General features: G+C 50.6%; 1 protein-coding gene across 1 annotated transcript in view; it reads right to left on the bottom strand.

Moving 5' to 3' along the window:
* The window catches only part of CSMD1 (CUB and Sushi multiple domains 1), a 1,869,137-nt gene that overhangs the window by 203,979 nt on the left and 1,645,435 nt on the right, over nt 1–19,723 (bottom strand). The window contains exons 34-37 of the mRNA XM_049095299.1: nt 14,915–15,118; nt 13,859–13,983; nt 12,923–13,019; nt 2,764–2,868 (exon numbers count right to left, since the gene is read on the bottom strand). Coding sequence (XP_048951256.1) covers nt 2,764–2,868; nt 12,923–13,019; nt 13,859–13,983; nt 14,915–15,118 — 531 coding nt within the window. The remainder of the gene's footprint in view (nt 1–2,763; nt 2,869–12,922; nt 13,020–13,858; nt 13,984–14,914; nt 15,119–19,723) is intronic.

Below are 19,723 nucleotides of genomic sequence, written 5' to 3'. Positions count from 1 at the left end.
GAGGGCACATGGCTTCAATCTTATTACCTCTTCTCCCACCAAATCCCACTGAAGTCAATAAACCCATGTCAGATAGATCATGTGTACCAATAAACAATACGTATTTATATATATGACATCTGCTCTCTTCGTGTTGACTCCCAGGGTCGCTGCCGCCATGTTGTTCCTTGGCAGCAGGTCCATGCTATGTTCCCTTAGCTCAGATTTTGTAATTTCCAGGGTAAACCGGTATCGTCACCGTCTGCATACATCTTTATGGTTTCCCGATATTTTGCTAGTTTTGCTCTGTTTTGGGAGTTTGTCTGAAGAGAAGAGCCCAGAGCAAGGGCGACACCCGTGTCCTTCTATGCGTAACAATGTCAAAGGTCCTATCCAGAAAAATGATGTTAAAGTTAGGACAGCTGGCTTGGAGAACTCACGAAGCTCTCAGTGATGCTGAGGGTTTGAGCTCCTACCCGTCACGCAAGAGAACCTAGCTCACAAGTGTCAGATCAGACCTTCTTACAATCGCTTTGCAATCATTAACATGTTATAATTCATCCCTTCAAATCAAAAAAAAAAAATGTCTGTTTTCTGTTTGGGAAATTCCTATTGGTGCTCATGCAGAATGCGGGACTGTGACGGTTACCAGGGTCTAGGGGCTCCTTCCCACTGAGGAAAGGGAAAGTCCTCAGACAGCCCTGGTGTGGACCAGCCAGAGCAGCTCTGTTTTGGGGTCCGGGCAAACCAGCGCATGAGCTCCTCTATCTCCCGTGTGTCCCCACCTGCTCCTGACCCTTGGGGTCACCATCTGTAGAACATAGCAGTGCTTGCTGCCTCTCCGATAGCTCACTGGGATGATAACCAGGGCTCGGTAAATGGCCTTCATGAAGCGTCTTGCATTCCGTGGGTCACTAGCAGTGTGACTACGGCCTGTGTTCATCCTCCTTAAGACCCGGGCGCACCTAAAACTAGGGCTTTTCGCGGACACGTGAGTAGGGAGCTGTCACACGTTCAGAGCAGGACCTGGCATAGAGTGCGTGTGCTGTCGTTGTTTTTAATTATTATTTCACGTATATCAATTTTAGTGACAAATCCGAATTGCGAGGGCTGCAGATTGACATGACCTATTTTGAGGTCGATGGAAAATATGTCAACAGGTTAAAAATATTAGACAATCTTTTGGGAGCTCAATTCAACAGTCCTTAGACTGTTTGATGTTGGCCTTAATGAGATTAATTCTACAAACACATGATGTGACCCGTATTTTGAACTCTGGCCCAAAGCATTAAAACAGGGAAACGAGCAGGAGGTTGGGAGGACATGTAGGACACGGGAGATACGGTAGTAGCATCGGAAAACAATCCCTCAAAACAAAGGTTAACAAATGAAAACGTAGCATTATGCGTGGCCAACTAAAAAGTAAATATACCGAGTAATTTGGATTTTTAAACAAGATTCATTTCAGTGAGAAATACCTTAGTCTTTCTCTCCTAATGAAGTGTATTGGTTGGGAACAAAGTGGAAAGTAGATAATTATATTGTTGAAGCTCTACGTGTACATAATAGTAACTGCAGCCTAATTATTTAACTCGCACCTCTTTTTATAAGAAATGAGTGAAAAGCCCGGAACCCACAAGATGAGTTTGAGGGAAAGAGGTAGCAGCATTCATCATTTGTAACACGGCTAAAAATATTAGTGAATTTATTAACACCGTCATAAATACGGTCGATGGTTCCCTATCTACAGATGTTCACAAAATGTATCAAAGTAGCAGATTTTTTTCCCCAGACATTTCCTACATAAATAACATCCACAGTATCATTTCACACTGTCACCAAAGTAGTCCTATTCAAATAAATTGGAATAAACTTGCATACAAATGCCTGTAATAAGTAGGGAGATTTAACTGAAAGGAGAAACAGCCCTGTGGTTTGTGTCTGGTTCGGAATATTTATCATCAGCTGGAAATCGGGCCTTTCAAAAACATGCATGCATTTACATCCCAGCAAACTGTTTATCTCAATTCAAAAGATCACTTATTAAAGCTTATCCATGTATTGGCTTATTTGCAGCTGCTTATTAAAGAAGATGAATATCAACATTAAGCATTTTTAGTGCTTGAAAACATGTCCTAAAATAAACCTGCCTCTCATTGGAAATTCTTACTTCATTTTTGCCAGGTTTACCTGCATCATCGAACGCCAGAGAAGATTTGCGCCTTTGACCTTTGCCAACCCATTTATCAGACTATTAGCTCACTCGCGCATTCATTTTTAAAAGGTTAGCGTCTCCTTCGCGATACCTCCTTCCAATTAAAATGAATAATACACGAAGCAGCCGGCGCGTGGGGCTCCGTGCTAGGTCTGCGCCGACAGCCTCGGCGTCGAGGAGCGCAGGGGCCCGAGGACCATCATTTGTCTGGAAATTAGGATTTTCTAGGTTTCGGAATGGGGATATGAGCATGTGCTATCACAGGGAAACCAGGAACAGAACAGACGGTCACGCTTTGTGCTTTGTGACAGTTATGCCAGATACGCGTGCATCTGTCCAGTTACTCCAGACACTAGCGTGTGTGTCTCCTCAGGAGTTTGTTTTTTACGATTTCATATTTCATAGAGATTTCGTGTGACCCATGCTCATGCAACTTTTTTTTTTTTCATGCAACTTTTTAAGTAGGTTCCGAGCCCTAATGCTTCACTCGGTAAAAGTGGGGGATTCAGGTTCGTATCCAGGAAGCTCCGCGGGGGACAGGGAGGCCGGGCGGGGAGAGGGGACCTTACTCTTGTATTCCAGGTGGAAGCCAGCAGCGGCCACACTGATGTCGGACTGGAAGTGCAGGTAGAGCTGGTTGGAGGTGCTGTTCAGGAGCGCGGGGACCGTGGTTCCTGCAAGACACACAGAGGCACAGGTCACACCACAGGTGCACGCGCTCCCCCCAGAGCAGGCCGGCGGGCATGTGCCCCGGCCTGCAGGCCCCTCTGGGTGCCCCCGTGTCCTGGGAGCCCGGGCCTCGCCCCTGTGCACCCGGGCCTGCTCCTGTCCCATCCGGCGACGTCACACGCTGTCTCTGCTCCCCTCGAGCTGACGGGACGGCTACGGTCACACAGCGTGGGGACGCACAAGGTCTTACGTGGATCTTGCACCGGCTTTTCCACGTTGCATTGTCGGCTGTTTTTGTTTTTATTTTTAAAAGATTTTATTTATGTATTTGAGAGAGAGAAAGCATGTGCACAAGCAGGGGAGAGGGAGAGGCGGAGGGAGGAGCGACTCCAGCTGCGCAGGGGCCCCGGCGGGGCTCGATCCAGGCCGGGCTCACGCCCTGAGCCCCAGCAGCCGGCTGTGGCCCCGCGAGCACTGTGCTAGAGCCAGCTGTGCCAGGACGCGGATGCTGCTTCCCGTGACAGCCGGGCACCCCGCAGCCTGGCGCCCGCCCCCTTGGACCCCCAGCGGGCATCGGGACTGGGCCTGGCCTGCCTCCCCGCCGCCCGGGTCCTGCCCCCGACACTGTCTTCGGCCACGGATTCTGCTCATAAATGTCCTTTGTAGACGGGCTGAAGGACCTGTGTCCCGGGACTCGGGGTTTTCCAAGCTCCCCGCCCACCGAGCCCGGCCTGGCAGCGTTGGCCAGCGAGTCCCCAACCCCGGCCCGGGCTGGGCTGGCGGGGGAGCGGTGCACACGCGGCTTGCTGACTGTGTGTGTGCACACGGCCATGTAGACTGTTCCGGAAGCTGCAGCTCCCGAGAGCTTCGGGGCCCGCCTCCATCCACCTCCCTGCCGTCGAGGGGGGCTGGCTCCCACACGGGACCCGCCCAAGAACCGCAGGTGCGCGGGGGACGACGGGCCTCGGGAGTTGGAAGGTTCAAGCCACCTGTGGTTTGGCCTCGGGGCGACCGACGGGCCGACACAGAAGCCACTTCTGGGCCCCAGGCCCGGTCCGCTGCTTGGCCCGAAGGCCCGAGCGCTCAGGCTCCTGGGGGACCGATGGCGGGTCATGGGCCACGCTGCCAGGAGGGCAGGCCAGCCTGTGTCCCAAAGGGGCAGTCATCTTCCCGGGGACCCCCCCTGCGGGCACGCCCAGGCCGCGGCAAGGGACCCGGGGGCAGGAGGAGGAGGAGGAAGTGCGACCAAGGCCGCTGCCCCCCGCTGGCCGACCGAGCCCCGCGCACGTCAAGACAAGGCCGCCCACCAAGCCCGGGCTTCACCGCTCCGGTCACGCGTGGGCTGCGGGCGGCCTTTCTCACGCCGTATTACTTCTCTGACCCAAAACCCGTTGTCCGCTCACTGTCCTACGTTTTGAGACTTTCACTCCAGCGTAGTTAGCACACACAGCTACCCTAGCCGCGGGTGTAGACTACAGGATCCCACCGTCCCAGACGCGACGCGCAGCCCTGGCGGGCCTTTCAGCAGGTGCGCTGCCAGCGCCAGCCCCTCCCGTGGCCTCAGACCGTGTTCCCAAGAAGACGGCGGGACGGCGGGTCTCAGTAGCGCGGCCGCGTCAGCGCCCGGTCCCCACCCGCATCCCTGCCGGCCTGCTTTCCCTGGGCCTCGGGCGCTCAGCGACGCTTCCCGCTGCGCTGCTGTGTTGAATTACCTGAAACCCTTTTATTTTTTTTTATTTTTAAAAAAGATTTTATTTATCCATAAGAGACACAGAGAGAAGGAGAGAGGCAGAGACCCAGGCAGAGGGAGAAGCAGGCTCCCTGCAGGGAGCCCGATGCGGGACTCGATCCCGGGACCCCAGGATCACGCCCTGGGCCGAAAGCAGGTGCTCAACTGCTGAGCCCCCCGGGGATCCCCAACTAGACCCGTCGGCAGCGCTGCCCCGCCCCCCCGGCTTCCCGCCTGTGCATCTTCCCCCAAAGCCTGGAGAACAGCCCGGCCGAGGCCCCCACGGACGGTGCCCAGCGAACACTTCCCCGCGGTGCTCCTCGCTCGGTTCAGCTCTCCCTTCGGGCCAGGAGACCCTCGCTCACGCGTTTTAACATCTATTTCCAGCTCCGGTCCCCACAATTCAGGTGTCCGCTGCGCATTGTTTGACTTTTTTCGCATGTTCGTCGTCAGCCACCCGGGTTCCGTGGGGTCAGAGGACCCGCACGGGCTCCCGACTGGGCGCAGATGAGCCGCGGCACTGAGAACAGCTCCATGGAGTGGCGGTGACGCTGAGGCCTGGCACGTGGTGACACGGGAGCGTGTGCGCGACGCTTTGTGAGTCCCGATCCTCCTGAACGTCGTTGCTGATGGAGCAACTCACGGACCCCGTCCTGCTTGTACCTGTCACGAGACGCCACCACTCGCTCTGCTGGATCTTGAGGCCTCAGGTGACGCCCAGGTGCACAGGTGCGTGGGTCGGGGAGCCGGGGGTGCCGTGCGGGGAGCACCTGGCCCGCGGCGGGCGGCCACCGGGCCCTCATGGACGGGCCAGAGACGGTCTTTTAGGCGTTGCCCCAGGCAGTATATTTGTGATCACATCGTTTTCCTGTGACCCAGATAGAGCAACACCGGACAAAGAAAACCCAGAAAGGATACTTTGGCCCCTACGCGTCAGCACGGGTATTTACTTCCCCTAATACTGATTGTCAGCCACAAACTGGTTGGAATCCTGATCTACTTTATTCATTTATAATTTATAACCTACTTCCAAAAATAATTTTAGACGACTTACAGCATAAGCCCTACGTATATGTGGCTGCTTGAACAGAAACAAAAAAGATTTTTTTTTTTTAGACGAATTTATCCAAGAAGTCAGTCGATTGTTTTTCCTGAAATACGGGCCTCTGACAACTACTCCTTATGTTTCCTGGCACTCCCCCACCGACGTGTAGAACGGGTCCGACTGATTCTTTCATAGATGCTTTTTTTTTTTTTTTTCTTTTTTTAATTTTTTTTTTTATTTATGATAGTCACAGAGAGAGAGAGAGGCAGAGACATAGGCAGAGGGAGAAGCAGGCTCCATGCACCGGGAGCCCGACGTGGGACTCGATCCCGGGTCTCCAGGATCGCGCCCTGGGCCAAAGGAAGGCGCCAAACCGCTGCGCCACCCAGGGATCCCCCATAGATGCTTTTTAAAGTACCATAGAAACAAAAAGTTCAAATACTGATGGTGTTTTTAAAGATATTGAGATTTTATGGCTGATTTGTCATTCTTTCTGTGTAAAGTTTATAAAAACCTATTAAAATATTTCAAATCCTTTCTACGGTAAAAAAAAAAAAGGTACAAATATAGTAAAAAGCTCCCACATACTCACTCTCTCTCTCCACATTACACAATAATTGAGTCTGTTCCTCCCTCTAACTCATTTATGTGGGTATCTGTAAAATTATTTTATCCGAAACCATTTGTGAGCAAGTTGCAAACATGACGGCCCGTGTCTTGCAAAAATTCAACGTGTTCCCTTCAACAGAACATCGCGGACTCCAGAAAGCGGATGCGAACGCCCCAGTGTGCGCCGCGCAGACTTCCCAGGGCCCGAGACTCTGCTCTGCGGGGTCGCGACTCCAGGACCCGACCGCGAGCCCTCGGTGCCTTCGCCCGACGGCCCCCTCGGTTTCCTCCACCCCGAGAGTCTCTTAGTCTTTCTCACGCCTTCCTCAACCTGACGCTCTTGGAAAACACAAGCACGTTTTCTGTGTGGTCTGGTATTTCTCAGTTTGGGTTTGTCCGACGGTCTCAGCGACGACAGTCGTCAGCCTGAGCACTTCTGGGCGATCCGCTCCTGCCGGGTCATCCCCGCGGCTGCTCCCTGGTCTCGGGTGAGACGCGCTGGCTCGTGCGGCCCAGAGGGCGACGCGGGCCTGGCCTCCCAGCCTGGGTCGGTGGCACCGTGCGGGCGGCTAGGTCACCCCTGCGGTCGCAGCCCCACAGTGCGGCCAGCTCTCCGGGGTGTCATCTGCCTCGACAGCGGGGTCCTCGGCACCCCAGTGCGCACCTGGGCACGCTCCCGGTGGCCTTCCCGTTAACACGCGCCAAGGGTGGCATGTGCCAGGCTTCTCCCCAGAAGTTACTACTTCCCTGCTTTCGATGAGCACACATCAGGGAGGGACACGCGCGGGCCTGAGGGCCTGTTGTTCCTGCAGAACCTCCCCGTCGGCGTTGGCACCCACCCGTGCACCAGCCTCAATCATTTATTATTCTAACAGCTGCCAAGTGATGATTCTCCGATTCCACCTTCCTCCTAGGTTTACTCGTTTGCATTCTGTAAGGCAAATCTCCTTCTCATTCACTCCATTTAGGTGCGTACCTACTTGCACCAGGGTGGACTCACAGATTTCTATTTGATACAGGGCGGCTCCTGGTTATTTCTTTTCCTTCCCACCAGAGCCTTGAGAAATGACCCTTCATTTCTCCAAGAACATGGGTTCCTCTAGGGACCGATGGTAGGGAATTGATATTTAGAAGCTCAGACTGGGTCCTGGAGGGGTGCAAGGCTGCTAGGGTGCTGCTCTCTATCTGTCAAGAGACACAGGTGCGAAACATGCACACGCGCACCTACAGACGACATTTTTATTGTCATCTAAACATTAAAACCACAAGTTCACACTGATACCTCTCCTTCAAGTCCAATTAGCTTTCCTCATTTCCATTTCTGTGACTCCTTTCCCAGACACGGAGAGGCCTGGTTCGCATTACCCTCCTTGTTACTCCCACGTCCGTGCCCAGCCGCCCAACCTGCCCAGCTGCCGCCTCGTTCGGCCGCTCTGTTCTCAGACCCGGACTCTTCCAAACACGCCCAACAAGCACATGGGAAAAGAACATCAGCCGCAATGAGATCTCAAACTCCATGCCATCCCTCGCAAAATTAACTTCAACTCCCAAGTTAACACAACCCCCGGCTGTGTCCACTGGGTCTGAAGCCATTCATCCTTCATAGCCTCAGGAGTCCGTCTGGTGGTGAATAAAGAGAAGACCCATGGCCAGAAGTAAAATGAAGCTCTGCTTTTTCAATTTGGACCAATGCCCCATAACCCTCCAAAGAAAAGGGAGCTGGGCGTCTACACCTATGTGGGTGAATTGTGAGGGGTGGGGGAAGCCAGTGTTTGGCTTAAATCACCCAAGGTAATTCACCCTGAAGCTTGCAGGGACAAAGATGGAAGAGCCCTCAGATGTTCAGTCTCAGCAAAAACATAGAGAAGGAAGGGGGCAGACCGGCCTTGACCGGCCTGTTAGCAGGGGGAGGAGTCCAACGAGGTCAGTGCCATTGGCCGTAATGGGTGCTCCCACACTGGGTGCTCGTTAGGTCTCCAACGCCAGGAGCGAGGGGCGTTTGTCATTGGGAAAGCCATTGCTCTTCCCTTGGGCAACCGTAAATAAAATAACAGAGAATCCAGCAGCTTCCCTATAAAACTATGCCAGAGGGGCAAGATTTAAAACAATGCTTTCTCCATGGTCGCTGTATTACATAAAATCTTATACAGTAGCCCCCCTTTATCCACAGGGATATGTTCTAAGACCCCCCAGGGAATGCCCGAAACCACGGAGAGCACCACCCTCCATATGCTACGCGTTTCCCTTGACCACCCACGGCAGAGTGTGACGTATAAATTAGGCACGGGTCTCTCTCTCTCTCTCTCTCTCTCTCTCTCTCCCCCTCTCAAATAAATAAAATCTTTATAAACAACAACAAAAAAAACCCAAAAAACAAAACTATATAAATCTTTGAATACTAAATTACAACACGTAAACGGTTTAACTTCAAGAAAAAAAAGCATGTTTCCATAATATATTTGGATATTGTACAATATTATACTTTCTTTAATTACATTGATTTTAGGTACAAAGAAATTCAACCTAAGTGCGTGGGAAAACCTATTGTCAGACCCACTCTTTCAATCTAGAGGACATATAAAACAATTGACCGTGTTGTTAGATCAAATTATGTTATTTTGAATTGGATTCATTTCTTCACATGTTATTTATGAATGACTTCCTTGATCACATTACTTGCTCACTTACGTTTTTATTTAACTTAATATCAGTTTTCTTAAAAGTGTGCATCTTTGCCTATTTTGTTAAGAAAGTTGATAGCAACAAATAGCAAATTCCAGGATTATTTTTATCAGAGGAGTTTCTTAATCCAATCCTTGAAACATGAAGAATCCTTATTTCCATTTTGGAAAAGAATAGACCACGAAACAGTGACTATCATAGAGATGGTTTAGGCTCAAATACCTCAGTATCATCCCACCTATTATAAACAACCACTTTAGCCAACTTGTATCATAAAATAATGTGATCAAAATCAAGTATTATGAACACACAGAACACTGCTGTAAAACTTACACATCGCCTATATTTTAAGTTTTTACTTAGTAGGTCTTTAAAAAATATTATTTTTAAAAATATTTTATTTAAATTCAATTTGCCAACATATAATAAGTAGTTTTTTTTATTCCTTATATGTGACATCTCAGAAATCTAAAGAATCAAAATAGTGCTGTAGTCTCTGCTCACACCATTAATATGGGGTCGTGCGTAGTAAGGGGTTGGTCTGCTCTTTGCTCCCGGTGTCTAGACAGTCATTTCTCGACCCTTGGACCATCCTGAGCGACAGGAATGTCCCTTGTTACTCACGACGGGCTCCTCCAGCCACACCTGAGTTTATGGTAACTGTGATCATGATTCTGTTTGTGATAACATCCGTGCTGTATGTGGGAAGGACAACCACGTGCTTAGAGGCTTGGGGTTTCGAGCCACACGGTACCAGCCTGACCTCACAACCTCTGGGAGGCGACGGGCTGAAGATTGAGTTCAGCCTCGTGGCCAGGGATTGCATTAATCAAGCCTACGAAATGAAAACCCGTGAAAACGCTGGGCAGCCAAGCTCAGGAGAGCTTCTTGGTCGGTGATACGCAAGTGTCTGGCAAGTGACACGTCCTGAGGACACGGAAGCCCCACGTGTGACCCCCTGCCCTATGGTGCCCTACGAGTCCCTCGGTTTGGCTGCTCCTGATCTGACCACTTTATAACACGCCGTATTCGCAGGCATATTGCTTCTCATGTTCTGCGAGTTAGACTAGGGATTTAGGCAAACTAAGATAAACCCCCCAGTTTTGAGCCAGTTGGTCAAGGTGTGGGTGGCCTGGGGACATTGAGCTTGGAACTGGCATCTGAGGGGAGATGGGAAGCCGCGCCTTCAGCGCAGGAGCTGTGTGCCAATAAGTCCTGGTGATTATGGTCAGACTTGCATTGCGTTGGTACTGAGGTCAAATATTTTTTAAAAGGTGGGGATTTTAGAGGGCATTTGTGATGAGCACCGAGTGACGTGCAGAAGTGTCGAAGCACTAAATTGTACACTTGAAACTAGCATTACACTGTGTGCTAAGTGAAAAGTAAATAAAAACTTAAAAAAACTTGTAAATGTAGCTAAAGTTATACATTTAGCCAGAGACATTGCTTACTATTAAGACGGATCCCAGTTTTGTCTCAGAAACGTAGATGCATCTTGACATCTAGCGTCTCAGTACTGCTGATAGACTTAAATTAAAATTTGCACACATGATGTAACAGAAAAAAAAAAAAGATCTTTCCTCTTGGATAATTCTAAAAACTCAAATTAGAACGAGAAGATTGCTGTTGTTATTCTTTATCAGGCATGCAGGCGATGTGTTTACTTCTTTTATTATTATTTTCCATCACTTTTTAATAAGCCATTCTGCTCACCTTGGTCAAGCAATCACTGCGACCATGTCCCGTGTACTGTCTTGTCAGTACTGTCTACGCTTGTGTGTGAACGTGTTCAAGTAACACACTCATGCCTGAGAAAATCAGGTGGAAAAACTAGTTCCATGTTAAATCCTTCTCTTTGAAAAATCAACCTATTCCTCATAATACCTGAGAAATATAAAATCGCACATCTGAGGCTAGGTTCACATAGAGCAGTTATTCAAGAGAAGGTTTAATACAGGCTGAGCTACATTAATTGATAAATACAAGAATTCATCTGAACAATGAAATTCAAACTTCAAGAAAAAAAGGCAAAACACATGCTTTGTAAGCAAGTTTTACTTAATAAAAGAAAATATATTTATGGGACTGTCCTGCACTTACTGAAAAAAGTCCACAGACCCATGTGGTTCAAACCTATGTCGTTCAAGGGTCACCTATAAAAAGACACTGGCCCTAAACCGCAGGGCTCTGTTGCCTGGAGCATTTCTTCTCCTTTTGATTTATCTGCTTGTATTTTACTAATCTGTTAACATATTTTACTTTTTCCTAGGTATTTTATAATATCAGTTAAGATGTTATTACTCTCCCAAATCCTAGAAAAATATTACTTTTGACCTCCTTTATCACCCAACACCTACCTGTCATGCTGCATATTTGCCAAAAGTTATAGATATCTTTAGTTTACATGATTATCATTTTTATATATTATTAAAATATATTTTATTTCAACTCTTGTGTTTTGCCATCTGCATGCAGATTTTATTTTATTTATGTAATTAATTTTTATATTTATTTATTTATTCATTCATTCATTCATTCATTCATCCATGAGAGACACAGAGAGAGGCAGAGACACAGGCAGAGGGAGAAGCTGGCTCCATGCGGGGAGCCCGATGTGGGACTTGATCCCGGGACCCTGGGGTCACACCCTGGGTGGAAGTCAGATGCTCAACCGCTGAGCCACTCAGGCGTCCCTGCATACAGATTTTAAACCCTTTTGTTACTGTTCCTAATTTTAGGGGCCGAGATTTTGTTTATTCCTAAGAAGAAATTTGGTACTTGATACATGTAGTAGGTACCTATAATAATCACTCACTAAGCTAGACTGTTACAAGCACTATCTGGTGAGGGACGTGAGTGAAATTACACAGTAAACTGGCATTTTACTGCACCAACTCTAAGTGACCACATGAAACTATGGCTGTATTTGCTGATGTCCAGACACAGGGTCTCTGGAGGGACTAAGCAGGGGCGTGATTAAGTTGTGAAGGGCCCGTTTGCCATCCACCCTGTGTCCAACCTGCTGAGCAGCCGCAGACTAGAGATGTCTGGAGATGCAGCCCAGAGAAGCTTGCAACAAAGTTCAGGCCGTGGGTCAAAAGGAGGGGATTGGTGGGATGGGGATAGTCCTATAAAAGCTATTATTTTTCTGCGAATCCGGGAGGATACTAAAATGTGTCAATGTCTGTTCATCAGTGGTTTAACACAAGGGCAACAATAGTGCTCCGAGCAGAGTGCTCTTTGGGGGACTCAGCCTGGCCTCTCAGTGACATGTGCTGACTGTGACGATGACGGTGGTAAAGGGGATGGCGGCGACGGTGACAGCTAATCTGTTGGGAATTCTGATCTGTTCACGCTCTACAGGGTGGAAGGGCAGGGTGACCTGCCAGGATAAAGAAAGGGAGGACGGAGCTGAATAGCGCTGCTCTTGGCAAAGGCGAGGGCGGAGCTGCCAAGGCCAGTTCGGAAGCAATTTCTGTGGCCGTGGCAGATGCAAGAAAGAGCAAGGAAGGGCTGCATGGCCTCCGGCACCGTGCTCATCCGGTAGCTCGTGAGGGCGGCAGCATCTGTGGTAAAGGGTTGAGATTACCTGCGACTCTGATGGACCAAAGCACCGCCAAGTTCAAGCCTAAATGCCCCCAAATGCAGAGTGCAACTTTCCTGGATTGCCTAGTCTAGGGCGCCTCTCCTCCTGGGACCTGGGATCCACTGGCGGCTGCACCCCCACCTTCCGCTACTACCCCTGGATCCCTTGTCCCCGGGCCTCCGCCTGTCGCCTGCCCACACTCTGCTTCCCACTCCTTCCAGCAGCCCCCTCGCTCTGTGGGAACAAAGCTGACTGTCGGCGCACCTCTCAGGGTTTCAACACTTGCCAAGCTATTATGGGTATGGTTACGTTCTGTAGGAAAACACCTGCGTCGAATGTTTCCTTGCTGTTGTCTGTTAGTGTTTGATGATTCTGGTTCACAAACGCTGGGAGCTGGTGTCGTCTTACCTGAGAAGCTTCCCAGCCTGGGCGCAGTCATGTCCCCACCGTCATAAATCTCCAGGGAGTCCCAGTTCTGCTCGGTGGCAAAACTGATCACTTGGATCTAGAAAACAATGGTATTCAGTTAATATGTATTTTTAGTTTAAAGAAATTGGCCTGATCATGTGGGGTTTCCTGTGAAAACTTAATATATGCCCGTAAGAAAAAGGTAAAACCAAAGAGAATAAGCCATGCAAAGATATTTGAAAATTTCTGCAAATGGTACTTTTGACAGCTTTTATCCTAAAACTCTATTATTGCTATTCCAAATATAGAAATGTGATTAGAAACACATTATAGAAGCAGTAGGAAAAGAGAACAGGTTATGGTTTAAGTGTTTATAATAACCAATGCATAATGATTAAAGTAAATAACCAATGCAACAAATAAAATAAACCAATGCAACAAATAAAATAACCAATGCAAAAATAAATAAAATAAGATAAAATAACCGATTCAGAAATAAAAAAATAACCAATGCAGACATAAATAAGATAAAATAACTGATTCAGAAATAAATAAAATAACCAATGCAAAAATAAAATAAACCAATGCAACAAATTAAATGACCAATGCAAAAATAGATAAAATAAGATAAAATAACCAATTCAGAAATAAATAAAATAACCAATGCGGAAATAAATAAGATAAAATAACCAATTCAGAAATAAAAAATAACCAATGCAGAAATAAATAAGATAAAATAAAATAACCAATTCATAAATATATAAAATAAAATAAAATAATAAAATAAAATAAAATAAAATAAAATAAAATAAATAAAATAAAATAAATAAAATAATACAATAAAATAACCAATGCAAAACAGAAACCATGCACAGGAAGCAAGCACTTCCTGGCCAAGCCCCGTGCATTCCGGCCCTGAGGGCGTGAGGGGCTTACCTGAATTCCTGATCCTTCTGTAACTATGATTTTCCAGATACAGTTTAAGTTGTTACCATATGGTTCTGGGTAGCCAGGGGATAAAATGGTGCCTCTGCGCTGAGTGAAATTGCCACTGCAGGGGACTGAAAGACAAAACCGTATCTCGTAAAAATAGAGTACAGAGAGGACAGCCTTAAGTCGGTGCCGAGAGTTTCCGTGCCGTGTGATCAGATATTAAGAGACGCTTTACAGGGAGTGTGGTCCTTGACAGGGATGGCATTGGCAGCCCGGGTGCACGTAGCCCGTTCCCTTATGAACTCGCACCGTCGCCGATCGTTACCTGCCGTCCTCCCAAGTTATGGAACTGGCGTCTAAGAGTAAATCTCCCCAAGCTCCCCCACGAGGGACTGTGCCTAACACTGGCATCTCTGACGTGAATCCTGTTTAGAATAATTTTATCCGTGCGATTTAGGGAGCTTTGCAGAGCATTGTCTTCTATACACAGACTCGCAACTCCCAAGGATATTAGTGGGATTTATGAGCAAATCCAGAGAGGAGAAGAGACGCTGAAAACGTACAAATGAATGCAAGAGCTAATCGTGACTGTTGCACTGCAGGGCCTTACACGGAACGAAGCAAATAAACTACAACTAACAACGGCATTGTTATTCGGGCTGCGTCAACCTATTACTTTTCAATCCTTCATCAGCCCACATTTATTAAAAGGACATCACACAAGATAGCAAATCAACATTAAAATGATTCTTCCCCAAAATGAAATTATGTTCTACACCCACGGTGTTGAGAGCTAATGGCCTACTTAATAAGTATGGGGAAAGGAAACATGTTTCACACTCGTTAATCTAATGAGTTGTTTCGTGAAACACGGTAATCTTTAGGGTTTAGCTGCTGCTCAATTATTTCAGATAAAATGCATTGCTCCGTAAGGAGGTCCGGGGGATGACCAGGCGGTGGAGACGAGGCAGGAGCACTGAAAAGCAGCTCTTCGGCCGGCTGCGAGGCTGGGCTGGACAGCCTGGCGCGGGTCATCACACCTGCTGGACACACGCTTACCTATGCAGCTCGGGATCGTGTCGTTCCACTGAGCTAGAGCGTTGGGCACGGACTGGCAGCGGATGGCAGTGGAGCCCTGGAGGAGGTACCCCGGGTTACACTCGAATCGGACGATCGAGCCCGCCGAAAACTCGGAGCCGATTCTCCTTCCGTATCTGGGCTCGGGGATGGAGCTGCACTGGGTATCGCTGGTTCGAGGAACCGCTGGAAGCAAAGCACACAACACAGCCCCTGTCTCTTCCCTGGGAAGCAAAATATTTCCTTGGAAGTTGAGTTGAGCCCAGAGAGAGTTGACGTTAATATAGGAATTAATAACGCCTTCTGCAATTTCTAGAGGGATGATTTGGGGGCCCTCCCCTCATCTGCATTTCATCCTCTTACCAGCCCCGAGGACCGCCTTATAGTCAGTCTCATTCCAGACGAGGAAAACGTGGCATAAGGAGCATGAGTGCCTTATGAGAGTTGAGTGATATTCAGGCAGTTAAAATTAATTAAGCCCCCAAATCACTGTGCTCATGATAATGAGGTGACTGAGGATTGTACCTATTCTCAAAGACCTTGGAGTCTAGCGAGTACACGATGGCTATTGTGATGCAATAACAAAATTAAAAACGGAACTACCGCATGACCTGGCAACCTCACTTCGGGGTGTACCTCCAAACAAATATTAGAATCAGCACCTCAGAGAGAGCTCTCTCTGGCCCCACGTTCACTGCAGGACGATTTCCAAGCCATGGAAACAACCTGCGTGCCCATCGACGGATGAAGGGAGAGGGAAAATGTTTTATATCCATGCAATGGAATATTATTTAGCCTTAAAAAAAGAAAGAAACTCTGCTGTTTTCAATGACACGGATGTTCCTCTATCTCCCGATCATAGTCAAGACGCGCCGCCCCACCCGGGCTCCCTGCCGGCACCCGGTCCGAAGCAAAGTCACGCCGCCTGCAGTCCTGTCCCAAATCACGCAGCACAGACCTCAACCCCATAACCAGCCCCTCCCGGAACTTTCCCTTGGAGACGCCTCAGGGTCTCCTTGGCGTGTGGCCCTCAGCGAGGCGGCCGGTAGAGACCCGAGCTTGTCTGATTACGGATGTGTCCTTCCGGTCGTTGGGTGGAAGGCACAGGCAGGTGAGCCTCCTGCCAGGATGGGGCGATGCATCTATTTGGGTTGTTCATTGGAATTCACCATCCGTGGGAGATTTATCTGTTTATCCAAAGGGCGGGGACAAAGTTGGAAAAATGCTTCCATCGCCAAAGACGTCCCATATGCCAAAGCCACTCTTCGAGGACCAGATCCAGCAGGCGGGCACCGGAAGCACCATGGAAGTCGGCGCGTCTCTCGTCCCCAGGACCCCGTCTCTCCTTTGGTGTGTGCGTCGCCTCCTTGCACCGAGCGGCCTTCTGCGAGAATGAGCTCCTACGCTCTGCTGCTCCCCGGCGATCCTCTGTGTTGGCACTGCTCTCCCTAAGGGGCCGGCGTCGGGCTGGGGATCGAGGCTGAGCAGGGATGGACACCACCAGGGAACCGCAGCCCGGCAGGCAGGCCCATGGAACGGAGGCCGCAGATGGTTCCGACCAAACCGCGCCCGAATCCAGCGCTCAAGTGTTGGCCGTCCGGAGGCCAAGTGCATGACGTCACATACCAGCAGCCGCAGGGGAAGCGGTTAAGGATACATCATCAGAAAGGCTCTTTTTTTTTTTTTTTTTGATGACTAAAAACAGAATGCAGAATAACTGTGATATGATAACAAAAGATCGCTTCGAACTCCTACTTGTTGGGTTTCTGAATCTGAGGATGCCCGTTACAGCTGAACAAGCCGCGTGAGAGCAAAAAGGAAATGGTCGAAAAATATCCCACGGAGGCTTCAACTCCCAAGAACTGTTTTCACCAAACTGGAGAAATATCCCTCCAGGGGCAACTTTTCTACTTGCCCTGACTTACAGGGAAGGCAAAGGCTCCTCACTGACGTAGGTGGGCTCGCACGCGGGGGCCCGGGGTGCAGGGGCCCGTGCGCGGCGACAACCGCACCACCAGGGTCATTCGGACACATGCCACCTTCGAGCTTTTCTTCATGAACTTCAAAATTTTCACTTTTTAAAGGGAAATAATAATAATAAGCCCCAAACACCTGCATTTGGATGAAATCGTGAAGGACGGTTTTTAGAGGAAGGGGCTTCCGAAGTGAGGGCACCAGCTGTGAGTCTGCAAAGGGGGCCAGAAGCGAGCAGAGCCCTCGGGCCGACGGCCGCCCCAGGTCTGGGGGGTCACACCGTGTGCGGCTCCTGGTGCTGTCGCCCGCCCTCGGGTCCTGCCCCTGCCCTGATGCTCCGGGAGCGCGGACGGACGTTCGATCCTCTGTGCTCATCACCCCCTACCTCGTAGCAAAGTCGCACCTGCTGCAAAGCGGAACCGAAATCCACGCAGTGGAAAGCCGGCAGGGATGAGGTCAGCCTGGAGGAGGAGGCGGTGGGCAGAGGGGTGACGGCCCGGGGCGGGCCTCCCGGCCTCCCGCGCAGGCACAGAAAGGGCACCCGTGGTAGGTCCGCCGCCCTCCCCCCGCCAACGCCCGCAGCCCAGGTCTGCACACGGGGCTCGCTCACGGCTCCTCTATCCGAGCAGGTGCAACAACAGCAACAGCCATAATAATAGCAAACCCGGATGCACGTAGCAACCACTCGCCAAGCCTACGCGGGACAGTCCTTCCGGTGTCACTCAGTGACAGGGGACATTTCCCTTTCTCAAAATCACTCGGTTTTGGTGATGACAGGCCACGACCAGTCGGTGATTTCAAACACCGTTGCCGAACGACGAGCAAAACCTTGTGCTTCTTCGTCTGTGCAAAGCAGTGTGCGCTTTATAGACTCTTTATACAAAATGTGAATTTCTTAGGACTGGAAAACCTTACACTTTATGCCTTCTAACCGGAGACGAGGCCCGGGGAAGACCACCAAGGACGCGCAGGTACCTGCCAAGGAAGGGCCTCGAGCAAAGGAGACTTCAGTGTGGATTTTTCCTTCCCAAACTCGGAAAATGCGCTTCCACGTTTCTGGGTTGTTAATCGGTTCATTTGGAAGCTGAGGAAAGGGAGCGTTGCCCCGGGACGATTTCGGAACAGCAAAGGCCGAGCCCGTGCATCCGGGCGGCAGGAGGCTGTGCAGGGGGGCGGGGGTGAGCGTCACGGGTCCCGGGGTCCCCTCGGCCAATCTGACACGGAGCGGCCGGGACTGGGCACCCGCCGGCCGTGGGAAGTCGTGCACGGTGCGGAGGCTCGGTATCAAGACGTGGCCTCCTTTCCCCCTTGAAGCATCCAGTAAGTTGGCCTGATGCACCGAGTTTGGCGGGAATGAGTTACTTCGAGGGAGCGTGAAGCAGAGTCGGCTCCACGGGCAATGCACAGGGGAACGGAGGAGGCGTCCCCACGGCCCCGCAGCCGGGCCTGAACAGACCGTGAGAGATGGTGTCACCGGGTCCTGCCCCGGGCACCGGCTGGGCTCCTGCTGCTCCGGTGCTGCTGCTCTAAGGTCACAGGGAGCCCACAAGGCAATGAAAGCCGCTCGGCAGAGCCGGGAGGGGCCTCCGAAGCCCGAGGGATCACGCCGCTCAGTTTGCTAAGAAGCAGCAGGTGCGTCACCACGGGCCGGGCTTCCTAGGATGACGGGAATTTTGATTTTCTCGTTGATCTAAGATTCCGTTGACTTCGGGGCTGATGCATGTTGGTGGAATGGCAATGTGCATCCCACCGTGCAGACCCCCCTACCAACTGTGGTCCTGCCAGGCCAGGTCTGGGGGCTGGGCCAGTGCACGGAAGCCTCGGCAGCCCTAGGGCCGGGCGGAGGGGCGGCGAGACCTCCTCCTGGGGGCCTCACGGGAGGCCCGAGGAGCTACTGGAGGAGCAAGGGGTGCTCCTGCCTCCATGGACGGGTGATGCTGCAGGACACGGGCTGCGGAGGCCGGGCCTGGAGCCCAAGTGCGGGACCGTCACAGACTCCCGGCGGGGGAGTCCCTGGACCAGTGTTCCTGGGAGGTTCTCACGGCGTCGCTGCCTCTAGATCCACCGGACGGGCACGGAGCCAGGCAGGCACCTGCTGAGTCAAGGTTGCCTGAGGAGGACCGACGCCTGAGCCACCTGCTGGAAGAGGCGCTCCTCGCCGCTCAACACACGGCGTCCCGCTCGTCTCTGCCCACGCTGTGCTCAGACGCCTGGTGACCTGGGCATCGAGCAGGCTGCTCCACCCCTGAGGACGCGACGTCCTCGGGCATCGAGTTCAATAGCATCGAGCAGCAGAACGAAGCTCCTCACGGGTGCTGAGTCCTCACTGACCAACCGCCGCGGAGGAGCTATTTGAACCGCTGTATTATGGGGGGGTCCCCTGATCAGCCTTCTCTGGGGCGCGCCTGGGCTCTGATCACCCTCTTCCAAACACGCCCCTCTACCTCCAAGTCGCGTGGAAAGCACATGAGAAGGAACAGAGGCGTATGTTAATTGGGACACTGTAAATAAATGAATAATAATTAAAAAAAAAGCCTTGCTACGTCCATTGAACCAGGGCAGCGCTGAGGGCCGGGCACAGGGCAAGACACAGGGGTCCTGGCCTCCCGCACCCCCGGCCGCTGCCCACTGGCCACAGGGGTCTCCAGCAGCTCCTGGAGACACAAGCTCGGTCGCCGGGGCTGGAGACCCCGTCCTCACGGACGCCAGGAGGGGCCTGTGCAATTTTAAGCTTGAATAACGTATGAAGGGATGAAGCCGTCAGTGTTACACACTTTCCAGGAAGTGTTTTTCTTTTTTTCCTTTTTTCCTTTTTTT

Source organism: Canis lupus, chromosome 16 (genome assembly GCF_003254725.2).
Source record: "Canis lupus dingo isolate Sandy chromosome 16, ASM325472v2, whole genome shotgun sequence".
In the NCBI taxonomy this organism is placed as follows: Eukaryota; Metazoa; Chordata; class Mammalia; order Carnivora; family Canidae; genus Canis; species Canis lupus.
Note: the sequence above shows the minus strand (reverse complement) of the source record. Positions and strands in the feature narration are given on the sequence as shown.